The sequence below is a fragment of the Clytia hemisphaerica genome, unplaced genomic scaffold (assembly GCF_902728285.1).
Source record: "Clytia hemisphaerica strain Z4C2 unplaced genomic scaffold, Clytia hemisphaerica genome assembly, whole genome shotgun sequence".
In the NCBI taxonomy this organism is placed as follows: domain Eukaryota; kingdom Metazoa; phylum Cnidaria; class Hydrozoa; order Leptothecata; family Clytiidae; genus Clytia; species Clytia hemisphaerica.
The window spans coordinates 736-17716 of record NW_027104109.1 but is presented as its reverse complement, the minus strand read 5'-3'; the positions used below and the strand labels follow the sequence as shown (position 1 = coordinate 17716).

At 37.6% G+C, this 16981-nt stretch overlaps 1 protein-coding gene and 1 long non-coding RNA gene across 2 annotated transcripts; one reads left to right on the top strand and one right to left on the bottom strand.

Moving 5' to 3' along the window:
- Positions 1–3325: 3325 nt before the first annotated feature.
- Positions 3326–7438, bottom strand: LOC136813322 (uncharacterized). Its single transcript, XM_067069835.1, has 2 exons — positions 6652–7438; positions 3326–3439 (listed from the first exon to the last, which is right to left on the bottom strand). Exons 1-2 carry the CDS (start codon positions 7436–7438, stop codon positions 3402–3404), a joined length of 825 nt encoding a protein of 274 aa, XP_066925936.1. The 3' UTR covers positions 3326–3401.
- Positions 7439–15672: 8234 nt separating this feature from the next.
- LOC136813323 (uncharacterized) lies at positions 15673–16474 on the top strand. The gene is made up of 3 exons (XR_010847460.1): positions 15673–15739; positions 15948–16016; positions 16431–16474. It is a non-coding gene; the product is annotated as an uncharacterized lncRNA (long non-coding RNA).
- The last annotated feature ends 507 nt before the right edge of the window (positions 16475–16981 follow it).

Here is a 16981-nt window from a genome sequence, read left to right as displayed (position 1 = left end):
AAAGGAGCCACCTTCGACACGAATAATTCTTTCGTTATATTGGCGCTTTTTCTCTTTCTCATTGACATCAAACATGCTTTGGGGGCTCTTCCTAGAGTACCTTTGAGCATAGGCATTGAATACCCGTACGTCAAAAAATGCTCTCTGGCCTCTGGTCCAGAACCCCATAGCACTAATGTCAGCCCGTGCACCGTCTTCCACAATGGCTCCTGGGTGAAGGTGTTCCCCTGTAATTGGCTCTAAATTTGGTTCGATTGAAACATCCTTCTTCACGTCGCTCAAGAAATGTGCAATAGTGTCCCTGATTTCATTGTGTCTTTGGTACACAAATCCACCCTTGGGGCATGATAGGGCATGCTCCACTGAAAATCGTTTTCCACATGCACAAGATGATGGCAGGTGTTTGAGTTGCCATCCATATCTTATCGAAATTGAATCGAAAAATTCCCTCTTGGTTAACACAAAGTTTTCACTTTTGAGGGGCTTTGTGGTTAACCAATTAGATGCCCCTTTGACTTGAGCATTGCTTTTCTTCTCTTCCGGGGATAGAGCAGCTCTTATCTCGGTGAGAGTTTGTTTGTGTTTTAGCTCTCTGTCCTTGAGAATGGCATATTTCTCCTTGTTGTTATTTCCTGGGTATTCCTTTGATTGTGTAACAATGTTTTCAGTAAGAGTGTTGGTGACTTTGAGAGAATTTTCAAATTCCTGTTTAGCGGTTTCTGCGAGGATAGGGATGCCTAGTCCACCATAGCGCACCGGTAAAGCGAGTAGTCGACGTTCAATAGGGCTGCATCGATGTCCTTCGGTGATAGCTGGGATAAAGAGTTGATCTATTGCATTATCAAGAGGGATGAGACAGTCCTCAATGTCATTCAAAACTCTCAGGTGGTAGGTGAATTTGTGCACGAAACCCCCGACAAATGCACTGTAGGCACATTGTGGCTGAGATTTCGCAATGTCACTTAGAATCTCAATCTGTTTTACCCATTCAGACACATGTTCTTCAAGATATTCCCTTTTAAATGCATCATCACCAATCGCACCACCTAGGTATTTTCTCCCTCGACAAGTGATCTTAATGTTAGTCCCTGAAAAGATCTCTTCTGCTTTTGCTAAGTCCTCCTCATTCTTAACGATAAGCCAAGACTTAGATGCTTTGGGATGGTAACCGGAAAGTGGTCCGAAATAGACAATTGTGTTCCACCATTGTAAGAGTTCCTCAATTTTTCCTGCTCCGGCTAAGTCATCTGCAAAAGCAACACTTTTTACGTTTTCCTGTAGATGTTCTTGTAAGAGTTCTTGCAGAGGAAGCAGACCAATTAGTCCGGGAGCCAAACCCAAAAAATGGCATTTTGCTTAACCCAAGATTCTACAGGATAAACTATACATTTTTGGAATCCTCAACTATCCTAGTTTTGGAAATGGTCGGTCCCCAAAGCTAACTCCTGGTCAATTTTTCATACTGGGCCCGAGTTTAGGGGGTACTTTTTACCCTTTGTAAGGATTTGTTAAGGAAAATGCCATTCCAGGGATGATATAATTTGCTGTATCTAGTCAATCAGTTGACCAATTGCTTTGAAACTTTGCAAAAAGTTTCAAGGTAGGCTGATGACTATTTTCGGAAAAAATTTTTGTGAAAAATTATTTTTATAGGTTTGCCTGGGGAAAAAAAGGGGAAATTTAGGTATTTTAACTAAATTTTGACCCTTTTTAAGTCTGGGACCTACCCAAACAACTTTTAATGAGACACAAACTAGGTGTTATGATAGACCTTAATGCAATACATCAGAAAAATTTCAAACAGACAGTATTTAGTATTATTTCAGGGCTGCAGGGGGTAAAATTGCCCATTTTTATGGGTTTTTACCTTATTTGAGCAATTTTCACCACTAATCTTGGTTAAAACGTCATCAAAAATAGTTTTAACTTGATTTTCGTGAAAAATATCCTGAAAGATTACAATGCTGACTTAAAACTAACAAAACCAGGGTGCAAATGGACAAACCAGGGGGTAAAAATGCCCATTTTAGGCGATTTTTATCGTTTTTGGACCTATTTCACCCATAAAGCGGTTTTATGGTGTACCAATTTTATTTCTGACCACTGAAACAAGGATAATTTTGTAGTAGGAGCAATGGGAAAGTTATTTGTGGTTTTCATTGTCTGTAATCAGGGTCACTGTGGGCAAATCAGGGGGTAAATACACCACTTCTTGGTAGTTGTTGCCTGAATTGCTGAATTTGGATGTTTTTATTGTATGGTAGCCTCAAATTTATGAAACTTTGACATTGAAACCAGTTATATACCCTTCAGTCATTTCTTAGTACTTTTGTTGACAACCACACAAAATAATGACGGATTTAAAACTTAAGTTATGCCCAAATGATAACATTTATTTGACGTAATTTTGTCAGTTTTTGCTTTGAGATTCCACTATATTGCTATTCAGAGCTTCCCAAAATGGTCCCAGCTACTTGTAGAATTATTATCTTGAGACTAGCTACTAATAAAAGGTCAGTAAAACGCCAAAAATGATCAGTCAAATTATATGTAGTACATTATGAGTATGCAGAGGACCGTTAGTTTTGTTTTCACAAAACGATTAGAAAATCTTTTCATCAAAGCAGGCCTTAACAATGACACAGCACTTTCAAATCTACCCAAGTTAACAATATTTTACAAATTATTAGGCTCCAAATAACTATTCTACTTAAAAACCAGTACATGCACCATTTTTGGAAGCTCTGAATAGCAATATAGGGCAATATAGTCCTATAGTGGAATTTCAAAGCAAAAACTGACAAAATTACGTCAAAAAATGTTATAATTTGGCCATAACTTAAGTTAAATCCGTCATTATTTTGTGTAGGTTGTCAACAAAAGTACTAAGAAATGACTGAAGGGTATATAACTGGTTTCCATCTCAAAATTTCATAAATTTGAGGCTACCATACAATAAAAACATCCAAATTCAGGCAACAACTACCTAGAAGTGGTGTATTTACCCCCTGATTTGCCCACAGTGACCCTGATTACAGACAATGAAAACCACAAATAACTTTCCCATTGCTCCTATTACAAAATTCGAGAATTTTATAAGCGCGACGCGAAGCGTCACGCGAAATGAAATTTAGATTTTACATCAGAAAATCTAAGAGAATTTATGGTGCGAACATGGTTCCGAAAAGGCCTAACTAACCGACCAGCACAATGGATAAAGATTACGTTAGGTTTTAATCTAGAGTTTTATAATAAAGAATAATGCCGAAAATTGTCCTGAGTGATCGAAACAAGTTTTAACTAAATCTAAATCGCTATAAAATGATTCACAAAAGAAATCTGAGACAATAAATATGTTTTTGACCCGTACAGGGTTAATCGTTTTATTTCTTTAATAAAAATTAATTGAAACCGCGTCCTCTTCCGCGACCGTTCCATCCTGAAAAATATGATAGAATCAGATGATAAGAATTTATGTCAACAGGGAGGGAGGGCGAGGCACCATAAATTCTCTTAGATTTTCTGATGTAAAATCTAAATTTCATTTCGCGCGACGCTTCGCGTCGCGCTTATAAAATTCTCGAATTTTACATCAAAAAATCTTGCAAGATTTTATGGTGCGACCATGGGATCCGAAAAGTGGCCAAAAGGCCGCGTTCGGCCAGTGCCCTTCCTTGTTCAAAGCTCATTTTAACATCTCCTTCTGAGCCTGTTCAAGATTGCTAAGAATAGGTTTATGATAAAAAGTTTGCCATGTTGAAGCACTGCTCCAATTCCCACAATTCATTATTTCCGACACTGAGGCTCCCAATACCTTGAGTTTAGAGGAGGCTGCAGATCTAGTAGAATGTGCTGTAAATTTTGAGATGTCTACCCCAACGTTACCTAAGACTGTTTTTAACCATCTCCCAATAGTGCTAGAGGTGACACCCTTATGTGGATTGACAAAACTGAGAAAAAATCTTGTTTCTCCATTCTCTTCTCTCCGCGCTTTAGTTCTGTCTATGTAACTTTTGATGGTGGAGACTGGGCATAGTCTAACCCCTGACGCAATAAAGCACACCGGTTTTGGACTCTTCCCTTTTTTCCTAAAACCTTTTGGTTTCTGACTAAGTTTAAAAACTATTTTATTTTCTCCAACTGCCATGTATCTTGTGTCAAAAATGTGAAGGTCTGAACATCTCTTAATGGCAGTTAAGGCCATCAGCATAACTGTTTTTAAAGTCAAATCCTTATTAGTCAACTCTTGGTCCTTTCCTAAGTCTCTCAAACAGTTCAAGACGTCCTCAACCTCCCAGATTACATTATACTTTGGGGTCGGGGGTCTTAGATTGTCTATCCCAGACAACAATAGACAAACTTCTTTAGTCTGTCCTACCCTGATCCCGTTCACAGGATGATGATAGGCAGATATGGCTGATCGATACACATTAATAGTTCTGTATTCATATCCTTCATGGTAAAGTTCTGTGAGAAACTCAACTACCACGTTTACAGGTGCTTCAAAGGGATCCACCTGTTTCCCGCCACACCACAGAACCCACTTTCTCCAAGGCGTTTTGTAAGCACAAGTTGTGCTTTCGCGTCTTGCCTGGACCATGATTGAGGAAGCTGATTCTGAAAAGCCTTGCTTCTGTAACTGTTCCCGGATACTAGAAACGCCGCAAGTTGTAGGGTGTGGTTTAAGACTAACGGCAGTGGTTTTTGCATGTGATTCAGAAGTATGTTTCTTTTCTGAGGTAACAGGACAGGTTCTGCTATCAACATTGATAGCAACACTGGAAACCAAGGTTGTCCTGGCCAAAGCGGAGCTATTACTAGCGCTTTTGGAGTTGATTGTTTCTTGATGATCTTTAAAACCCTGCCCATTAGGCAAAAGGGTGGAAACAGGTAAGGGTATTTTCCCCAGTTCTGGTAAAGAGAATTTGTTGCTAACGACTCTGGGTCTGGATTTAGGGACATGTAAAGAGGTAGTTTTCTCATTATCCTTGATGCAAAGCAATCTATTTCCGGTAATCCCCATAAATTTGTTAGTTTCCAAAATATTTGGTTTGATAGCTCCCACTCGCTGGAGTTTGCTTTTTGTCTTGACCTCCAATCCGCTATTTTGTTTTCTTTTGATGGGATCCAGGACGCAGTAATCATGGTCCCATTCTCGTTGAGAAATTCCCAAATCCTTTTGGCTATAGTTGTTATTTTTTTCGATTTGGTCCCCCCTTTGTGTATTAGGTAGTGTAATGCTGTCATGTTGTCCATGAATATATGTACTAACCTGGGCTTCCTGTCCTTCAAAAAAGTTTTCAGAGCTAACTCTGCTGCTATGAGTTCTAACTCGTTTATGTGGTGGTTCTCCTTCTCCTCTTTCGTCCACACTCCCCCTGTTGATCTCCCCCCCTCTAGGGAAGCTCCCCAACCTTCTTCCGACGAGGCATCGGTGTGGATCACTAAGTCTGGATTCCCCAGTTTCATTGGAGCTCCCTGGCTCAATGTTATGTTGTTCACCCACCATTGTAGTTCCTTTAGGGATTCCTCCGAGAGTTTTATTTCCTCCTCGTATCCCAGTTTCTGATGTTGTCCCTCTATCAGGTCTTGTTGCAATGCTCTCACTTGCATAGGTGCCATTGATATGGCTGGCAGAGTTGCCTGTAGTTTCCCTATTAGGCTCGCTAAACTCCTTAAACTTATAACTTTCTGTTTCAGAGTGTCCTGACAGAGGTTCAATATTTTGTGGACCTTTTCTCCTGGCAACCACACTGTCATTGTGTTGCTGTTTATTATCATGCCAAGAAACTCCATCTCTTGTGATGGCTTCAGTTCTGATTTTTCCCAATTTATCGAAAACCCTAATTTCTGCAGCAGGAATAACACTGAATCCCTTGCTTGCATGGCTTCCTCTTTTGTCGATCCAATGATCAGTAGGTCGTCTAAGTATGCCACTAGTTTTATCATCAGCCTCCTTAGGACTGTCAATGGTACTTTCAGTAATTTTGTAAAGATTCGTGGGCCTGGGCCTACCCCAAAGGCTAGAACACACAGTTTTTTCTCCCATCGAAAACGTAAATACTTTTGGCTCTCCGGATGGATTGGGATGTGCCAATATGCATCCTTCAAATCTATTTTTATCATGTAGTCTCCCTGATTCAACAGGTCTGACACATTCTTCATCCCTTCCATTTTGAAGTGGATGTATGGCATGTATGAGTTCACTTTTTTCAAATTGATAATAGGGCGAAACTTGTTTGGCTCCTTTTTGGGCCTTACAAAAATTGTTGACAGAAATTGGTCCTTCACAGATTGTACCTCTTTCAGGGCACCCTTCTGTATCATAGTCTCTATTTCCTTGCTCACTATTTCTTTTTTCTCCTGAGTCATAGGAATTTGTTTTGGTTCCCCCCACTGTCGGGGTTTGCCCACTATTGGGAGTCTCCACCCGCTCACAATCTCTAGAATTGTCTGATCTGAAGTCAATATTTTCCAGTTTACTAGAAAGAGCCTTAGCCTGCCCGCTGATTGCGGAATATTTTGTATTTTTGAATTTTCTGGAAAAAGATTTGATAGCTTTGGGTGGACAAAATTGAGACTCTCTGGTTCCCATTGATTGGCTACCTGTGAGTCCTTGAGTGTTATGTTTGGTTGATGAAACTTTCTTACCTCTGTTCCATCTGTTAAAACCACGACCTCTTGACACCCCTCCACGTGGCATGTGGTTCGTGGAAGGGCCCTGTTGATTGGGCCGAGTATTTGGTGGAAAACGTCTTCTGACTGTTGATGATGACTTTCCCATGAGTTTTTCTGCAGCATCTTGCGCCTTAGCTGTTGCTTTCACATGCTTTTGAAAGCATTCACCGAATAAAAATTTTGACTCCGAGTTCAGGTCCTCAACGTTGTCTTTAATAAGGCTCTTGGCCTGTTTCACGTCATTCAAACCTGCCAGTATTGACAATCTCCTTTCATATGTGACCTTGTTGATCACTTGGCCCAAGATGACAACAGCATCATTCAAATTTCCCAGAACTGTCGCAGGATCAATCTCTTCAACTTCATCACCACCGTTAACCACGTCCTGCATTTTTTGCCATGCTGAAGACAGTGGTCCTAACACTTGAAATAGTCTCTCGTGTATTTTCTGGTTTTCGTTGTCTTGTGACACAATTTTATGAAGACCCTTCTTGTCCAGTAGTGCCTTCATGAAAGGATCCAATTTTGTGGCAGTTTTAATGTTCTTTGGTGGTTGAATGGTAGTGAATACCTCCAGTTCCTTTTCTTGGAGATAGGTCTGGTTCCTGTTCTGTAAAAATTCAGCCAATTCCTCAGACAGTTCCCAGGATGTTGATTCCGATTTTATGTCTGGAAGCATGAATCTCTTTGCTGGAGGTTGAACTTCTTCAGGTATAGGGCTTCCAGGTCTTCCTCCTACAGCTTGTTCGTTGTCGGCCATTATTAAATTCACTGATTAGTCAGATTAAAAAAAGATTAATAAGTTGGTTATATTTCAAAAATTTTGTTTCGTGCTGGTCGACTGTGTCCTTCTTCGGTAGAATTTACAAGGAGGGGCACTGGCCGAACGCGGCCTTTTGGCCACTTTTCGGATCCCATGGTCGCACCATAAAATCTTGCAAGATTTTTGATGATTATGGTTATAAATTTCCGCTTTGGTGAAGTAAAACGATAAAAATCGCCTAAATGGGTTCCCCTGGTTTGTCCATTGCACGTTTTTATTTTAAGCCTGGAACTTTCAGGATAATTACAAAAATCAAGAAAACTTTTTGATAACGTTTTAACCAAGATTAGTGGTGAAAATTGCTCAAATAAGGTAAAAACCCATAAAAATGGGCAATTTTACCCCCTGCAGCCCTGAAATAATACTAAATACTGTCTGTTTGAAATTTTTCTGATGTATTGCATCAAAGTCTATCATAACACCTAGTTTGTGTCTCATTAAAAGTTGTTTGGGTAGGTCCCAGACTTAAAAAGGGTCAAAATTTAGTTAAAATACCCAAATTTTTTTTCTTTGTTTTTTTTTTTTTCCCCCAGGCAAACCTATAAAAATAATTTTTCACAAAAATTTTTTGCCGAAAATAATCATCAGCCTACCTTGAAACTTTTTGCAAAGTTTCAAAGCAATTGGTCAACTGATTGACTAGATACAGCAAATTATATCATCCCTGGAATGGCATTTTCCTTAACAAATCCTTACAAAGGGTAAAAAGTACCCCCTAAACTCGGGCCCAGTATGAAAAATTGACCAGGAGTTAGCTTTGGGGACCGACCATTTCCAAAACTAGGATAGTTGAGGATTCCAAAAATGTATAGTTTATCCTGTAGAATCTTGGGTTAAGCAAAAGTGCTTATTTAAGGAGATATAGGATTTGGCTCCCGGACTAAATGGCATACGTTGGCATTGCCATAGGGTCACCCTGGGTAGTTCCTTCTTCCGATTTAATCTCCATACCTCCATCAACAAACAGACGAGATTTCCTGGAATAGCAGTTGGTAACGTAAGTCGAAAGAGCAGGGCAAAGTCTTTTAATGTTATTCAAGAAAGCTTTCCGATTTAGAGAGTTAAATGCATTTGAAGCATCTACTAAAATTACTGCGTCAGTGTTCTCCTCGTTGAAAATAAAGTACATTGCGTGGACAATTACTTACTTTTCTTATATCTATCCATTCCACCTTTCTCGCCAATTACTTACTTCTCTTTGTTTCTAATTGGACATCTTTCTACTTTCTCCATGGCAACCATTTCTTATATCTATCCATTCCACCTTTCTCGCCAATTAATTTCATCTCTTTGTTTCTAATTAGACATCTTTCTACTTTCTCCATGGCAACCATTTCTTATATCCATTCATTCCACCTTTCTCGCCAATTACTTTCATCTCTTTGTTTCTAATTAGACATCTTTCTACTTTCTCCATGGCAACCATTTCTTATATCTATCCATTCCACCCTTCTCGCCAATTACTTTCTTCTCTTTGTTTCTAATTAGACATCTTTCTACTTTCTCCATGGCAACCATTTCTTATATCTATCCATTCCACCTTTCTCGCCAATTACTTTCATTTCTTTGTTTCTAATTAGACATCTTTCTACTTTCTCCATGGCATCCACTTCTTATATCTATCCATTCCACCTTTCTCGCCAATTACTTTCATCTCCTTGTTTCTAATTAGACATCTTTCTACTTTCTCCATGGCATCCATTTCTTATATCTATCCATTCCACCTTTCTCGCCAATTACTTTCATCTCTTTGTTTCTAATTAGACATCTTTCTACTTTTTCCATGGCAACCATTTCTTATATCTATCCATTCCACCCTTCTCGCCAATTACTTTCATCTCCTTGTCTCTAATTAGACATCTTTCTACTTTCTCCATGACAACCATTTCTTATATCTATCCATTCTACCCTTCTCGCCAATTACTTTCATCTCTTTGTTTCTAATTAGTCATCTTTCTACTTTCTCCATGGCAACCTTTTCTTATATCTATCCATTCCACTTTTCTCGCCCATTACTTTCTTCTCTTCGTCTTTAAGATGATCTAACCTACTTTCCATTACTACTTTCTCTGTTTTATACGCTTATTGCATCACTTCTTTCCTTCCCCGCATTTTACTGATTACATCATCTCCCTTTATGACATACTTTCTTACGACCCTACCACCTCTATTCTTTTACTTTTTCTCCTCTGAAATAAATTCTCACATGTCCATGGAGATTAACTTATTGCTTCTACTCCTACCGTCCTACACCCTCTTCTCCGAACAATTCACACCACAATCTGTCACAATCGTTCTTCTTAATTAGCTAATCTTCATAGAACTATCCACCATGACATATCTCCTTTCCATAAACTATAATTACGAATTATATAAGGGACATTAAATAAAGTCTCTCAACTAATACAATCTATATAACAAAACATCCATTGGCAATATACCAATTTCCTTCCTCCATACAACTATTAAAACTATCCACCATTATGCTTGATAGTATTTTATAAGATAATTTTATGTTATAACGGAACACTCACCATTACCTACCGTACCTTTGAAAATCTTAGATTTTGAAGATGAAATCATCAGGGGAATACCGGACGAATTAGTTACCACACCCAACCTGATACGCCAACCACTAACGTTTACGACGAATACACCATCACACCAACTAATCCAACCCGACATTTCAACAACAACTAACAAGACTAATGAAGAAAAATCCAAAGAAAACGAAATTAAAACGAACGAAATGGACACAAATAGGATAGATACGTTGGATGGACCACCGAAACCATTTAAAATCCCAAGACTCCGCAACAATGAAAACACCTCACCACCTCCGTATAAAACGCAACAAACACCACCGCCGCCACCATTTAAAGAAAGCAATACACGACCTAACAAGAAAAAACCGCCAACATCTGCAGCTACATCTACCAAGACCTTCCCTCCACAACGGAACACTAAGCCACCACCACAAAACCATCAACCCCAGAAAACACCAAACCATCACCATCCCAAAGCCCCAAAATACCAAACTTCCAAGCAAACCATAAACGAACCAAGCCGAGCGACATTGGACCCAGTTAAAGAATTCATCAAGAAGGAACGAATTCGACAAGCCCCAACAAAGAAGAGACCCGCCCCGAACAGACCGGACCAGATAGTCCAGCCTAAACGTATAAAAATGTTCGATCGACCCGAAGACGTAAGGCAATACTATCACAGCACATTAACCATGATCAAGCTGAATAACCAAGTGGATTTCTTGGAGAGAAGAATTGAAAGTGGAAACCCACCTAAAGGATTGACGATCCCAGAGATTGTGTCAAAAACTAAACCGTTCTTCAACCAAGATAGAAAGGAAGAATGGGAAAAGGATATTCAAAGATGCGAGTTTAAAACTCACAAGGACCATACAGGCCCACACAAATGAGATGGTAATGAGCTGGGACAATAAGAGGGAATCAATGCGTCCTCGTCTCAGCGATGAGAAAATGGCTGAAATAGACAGCCAAGCTATCGAAAAATTCCAAAATGACCAAAAAAACTAATTTGTAATGTAAATAGGATTGTAAATAGTAACAAACATATATTCCCTGTAAATATTGACAAGCATATAACTCCTATAAAAAACCAAGACCACAACAAAACAAATTTAAAACTAACCTGATATCTGTACTTGTTCACACCTCTGAAAACATACCTCTTGATATACAAAAACCACCAGAAAAATGTTTTGGTCCTTACACTGAGAATTCACCAAAAAACACCATCACAAATTTATCAAAGACGAAACTTAGGAATCTTGATCAAATCGTTTTAAATAAGGGTTTAAACTTTGTCCCCTCTCCAGATATTTCCGAAATTAAGATGAAACTAACCACAGCCACAGAAAACTACTTTAATACTATAGCAACTAAATACTTCTTTTCTAAACAAACACAAAAACATAAAAAAAGACTACTTTACAGAAAATCTAACTGGATAGCCCCACCCCTAAAAACAACAAATTAAAAGATTATTTCGACAAAACAAACCAAGAAATAACAAACTTTATCAGGAAAATTTCGACAAAACAGATTACAGAAAACTTAAATGCCACTGAAAGAAGGGCACTACGACGTCTAGCGAATAATAGACATAACAATAAAGAAAGCAGACAAAGGGGGTTCCATATTTGTCATGGATACGGAAGAATATAAGAAAAAAATATTCGACCACCTGACAGACGCTAAATCATATGAAAGAATAGAGGACAAAAATGAAGTAAACGATTTGAAAACAAACATCATAGCATTCCTGGAGACTATATACAATCGCCACCATATTGATAAAAATACATTTAATTTCCTCCTACCGCCTGAAAGAACTCGGACAAGTATATTTTATATTCTTCCTAAAATACACAAACCTCTAATACCGGGCAGACCGATCGTGTCTTCGGTAAATTCTGTCACAGAACACCTATCTGAATTCCTAACAAAATGTACACAACCTCTAACTAAACATCTGGATTCCTACATAAAGGACACGAAAGAATTTCTAAAGACCATTCTCGTGCAAGACCCGACCCAAATTGACTTTTTAGTAACTGTGGACATAAAATCCCTTTACACAAATATACCTAAGGAAGAAGGCATAGAAGCCTGTTTATTATATATGGATAAACACCGGGATATGCTCCCTAAATTTACACCCAACAACAGAATACTTCAAACACTATTCCTCTTTGTACTCGAAAACAATTACTTTGAATTCAATGAGGACTTATACAAACAAATTCACGGGACATCGATGGGAACTAAGGTCGCGCCAATATATGCCACATTATTCCTCGGTAAGTTCGAGGAAGAACATATACTTGTAAAAAATTTCAAAAACAACATACAATTTTACAAAAGATTCCTGGATGACATTTTTCTTTTATGGAAAGGCACTTTGAAGAGCCTGAAATACTTTCTAAGTCATTTAAATAATTTACATCCGACGATTAAATTTACATGGGAATACTCGAAACGAAAAGCTAATTTTCTGGACACCACAATATACATTGGCAATAATGGAAGAAGCTTTAAAAGCAAACTATATACAAAACCAACGGATGCAAAAATGCTCCTACACTATTCTTCATACCATCCGCCACACACTAAGACCAACATTATCTACACCCAGGCATTGAGGTATAGATTACTTACAACAGACAACATTATTCTAGGAAAAGAACTAAAATCATTAAAAAATATCCTTCTCTCCCGCGGATACTCCAACAAAATTATTGATAAAAATATAAAGAAAATCAGAGGACTGACTCAAATGAACTGTCTCTATAAGAGACAAACAACATATTCCCGGAGAATACGAAGAAACAACATACTCCCATATGTTGTAGAATATTACGAGCACCTTAAACCTTTACAGAACATATTGAGAAAACATTGGAGAATAGTACAGGAGGATCCAGATCTAAAACATATATTACCAGAAAAACCAGTTGTTATATACAAAAGACACAAAAACATTAAGGAACAATTAGTGAGGGCAAAATTCAGAGAATAAAATCCAGAGAATAACCGGGAACATGCAATTATACCATATTGTGACTTATTTTCAAAATATTGACCGTTTTTACTGTTCTAATTTTATTTCTATCATATTTTTCATATATTTTTTTTCTATCATAAATTTGTTATATTTAAATGACCTTTATAATCAGAATTATAAGACCCTACTTAGAACCCATAAAAAGTAAATATAACGGAGGAAAAGGAAACTAACTTAACTATGACCTATAACTGGAGAAACGCAAACTATTTCGAACGCCCGACCAGACAAACAAAATAAATAATAAGAAAAGTCTGGCTGGAAACACACCCCTTCCTTTTTTGAAGGCCCAGCCAATACACACCCCTTCCTTTTTTGAACGCCCAGCCAATACATACCAATAGGGGAAAATATGGAAAAAATCCCTCCCTTACTCTTCTACACGCCCTTTTCGACCGCCCTATTTATCACCACCCACCACCATCGCCATTAAAAACACGCCCCACCTCGAACACCCGACCACAAATAGATTTTACTACCCCCACCACAGGGAACTCGCCCACCCCCACTAACGGAACTCGCCTACCCCAAGTAACCGAACAAAAGAAAAAAGAAACTAGCCGAAGAAAAGAAAAAAAGAAAATAACAATAGATGAAAAACTACGGCCATCTTTCCGACGGCCCTGAACTTTCAAAATCGAAAAACGTGATTGAAATAAACCTCTTTTAACTCTAACAAGACTTGAGACAACATGGACAATATCAACTCTCCAATTATCGAAGGTAAAGAATCTTTTTTCTTCTCTTTTTTCTTCTCTTCCGTCTCCTTTCCTCTCTTTCCTTTCATAACTATCACATCCACCATATATTATATATCTTAATTTTGTACTCTAAAAACACTATAAAACCAAACATTGACAAACTTACTACAAAAATGAGAAGTCGAGGACTTTGTTCAACTCGGTTGTACAATTTGGCCCACTGTCGCGATGAAGTTATTGAATGAGGGCCGAAAGCTTCGCTCGAGTGACAGCATTCAACTGATGACCTCAAGAACACTTCCCATTAATCAACTGTTTCATTAATCTTGAATTCAAATCAACACAATAAACTAATACCCACAAAAATACAAAAAATCTACTGAAACACAAACTATCTACCACCTACCTACCGTATTACGAGGCAGACAATTTACTTCGTGAATACTTTTTTAAAATAGAGATTGCTCTCCTTGAGTCAAAAGACTCCTTTCTAGAAGAAAAAAATCCACCCCCCTCTCTTATTAAGACCCCCCTCCCCTAATTAAATTTGAATAATTTTTTAATTTTTTATTGAATTTGTAAATTGTTTATTACAGTGTAGATAGACCTTAAATTTTTCCTTTTTGTTAGTACTGGTTCTTATTTTACATGTTCATTTGTTAAAGTTTCACTTTTGTTGTTGAAATTGATATCAGTTAAAAAAAATTATGTCTTCAAATTATCCCCCCCTCTTATTCCATCCACCCCGCTTATTAGAATTTGGAAAATTTTCCTACTCCCCTGCTTATTCGGGCCCCCCCCCCGTCTATTCGGGAGACAAGAGTACTTATTCAAATTACGGATACAAATACGGCAGACGATTTTGCGATATTAAAAGCGATCATTTAAAAGCGCGATTTACAAACGTGAGTTTTCTCTTGAAAATTTATAAGCTCTGGGAAAACTGGAAAAACCTAGGTTTTCTACAGAAAAACTCGGTTTTTCACCGGAAAACCCAGGTTTTCTGCAGAAAAACCTAGTTTTTCTTGAATTTGTGATTATCGCTTGCCATAGATAATGCCATTGTTTTAGAATTATGTTATATAATTTAAGTTTTATGATAATTATTAGGAATAATCAGCATACTTTATGCATGGATCGCGCATCGTGAATCGTAAATCGTTAGGTCGTGCATCTTAAATTACACCAACCCATAAAATAGTTACTTTCTGAAAGTGCCAAAAAACGTTAAAAATCGAGTAAGCATCTCCTTCTATCTTCCACCTCCTGGCTTGTAAGCATCCCCTGCCACCCGTCATCTTCTCGAAGGAAAACAAAAGGAGTAGTGTTGGCCTGACACGATCCAGACGTGAAAAGAGAAAACGAAGAAAGTACAAAAAGTCGGCCTAACACCCCCTAAAAATTAGTTGGTGTCAACAGGAATATCAACCCTGAATTAGTTTTCTCGACATACCATGTTCAACCTACTTTTAATCTAGATGATGCACCAACATCGACCATTTCTACCGAAGAACAAAACTCCAAAAACGATTCACAAGAAACAAGCACATTCTTAGCGAAACGCAAAAGAAATATAAAAGAAATGGAAGATTTTCAGAAATCAATTGGTAATTTAATCTCTTTATTTAGCTTAAAAAGTTATTAATAATGTAATGATGAGTTTTACATAAAAAATTAGAATTGTTTTCCATTGCATCAAAGTTTAAAACAGTACCGAACTGAATAATGTGAATTTCTGTAAAGCATTCTTTTCCATATTCAGGGTTACCCACCAAACGACCAAAACTTACAAAATCGGTGAACGTCGAACAACAATTTGCGTACCTCTCCGAAGATGACGAAAATAAAGATGAAGATGGTGAAGATCGAAATGAAGATTACGAAAGATCATCAAAGCCAGCCGTTCATTTTTGCGTCGACGAACCGACGGAGAGTAAGAAAAGTCATTTATTCTGGTTAATAATTCGATATTTTGTTGATCATTTTTTTTGTATCATTTTAGTTGATATTTTTTTGCTTACATATTTAAGTGCATTTACTTTTGATTTAGCTATTTTAATTGGGAAAAGTTCTTTAGCACTCTCTTGTACTAGTCAATGATGATATTATTCGATACTATTCATGCATTTTTAATATCTTAGAAACTGTCGAATCAATTGATGAAACTAACAAGGACGAGGCCACGGAGGTTGTTGACCCTAACGCAAAAGGTATAACACTGAGTTTACTGTTTAATTCTACATGGACTTTTGTAAGTTTTTTTGCACAAAAAGTTTTGGCTGAAAATTTCGATTTTTTCATGGAGAAAAACATGAATTTAATATGACGCGTTCAAGAAACAAAAATAGGGTTGAAATGAATGAAATTAATGACGATGGCGAGGCAACGGTTGTAGATCCTAACACAAAAGGTAGGACAACGAGTAGTCTTTATTTTACATTCGTAGTTGCTTTCGTCTTTTTTTTTTCATAACCCAGGAATCCCTTTAAAATACCAACCCTATTTTTGTTTGTTGAACACGTCATGTGAAATCAGGTAGATAAGTAGAGCTCAAACTGTAATTTCTTGTAGGGACCGACTCTCTGTCATGAAGAATTTCCCTATTTATTTTTCTTCTATTTTAGAATCAATGGATGTCTCTCATAAATTACAGATCGCCAAATACTATGATAATCAAACAGGTATGAACCAGCGTTTTCACAAATGAAGGGCTCAAGTATGACCAATTATTAACTAAAGATAGGAAATCTGATTCAAAGTACCACTTTACTTCACTACAATCTATTTTATTGCTGAAGCATGAAGTTGATATTTTTTCCCTTACTTATTTAAGTGCATTTACTTTTGATTTAGTGTCTTCAATACCTATCCATGTCGCACAGGACATTTGGATAAAGTGCCAAAATATAACGACATCAGATATCGATATTTTTACCGATCACCGTAAAGAGCTATTAGAACACTTCACGCATGGTAGATGCGACTCCTACCGGTACAATGCCTTTTATGGCATAGGAAATAACCAGTCAACATTATTACCGGTAAGTAGACTGAGGATTCACAAAGTTACTCGATTTCTCAGGACTTAACTGATTTGCATTTCCAAAAACTTGATAATTGAGCTTGCATGAATGATTCCGATTGGAAGATTGGATCATTTACTACTTTGTACTTA

Coding starts and splice junctions, on each gene's coding strand:
- LOC136813322 (XM_067069835.1), bottom strand. CDS start 7,438: ATGGCCGACAACGAACAAGCTGTAGGAGGAAGACCTGGAAGCCCTATA. Junction 3,440..6,651: donor TTTTAACAGATGGAACAGAG/GTAAGAAAGTTT, acceptor CATATTTTTCAG/GATGGAACGGTCGCGGAAGA.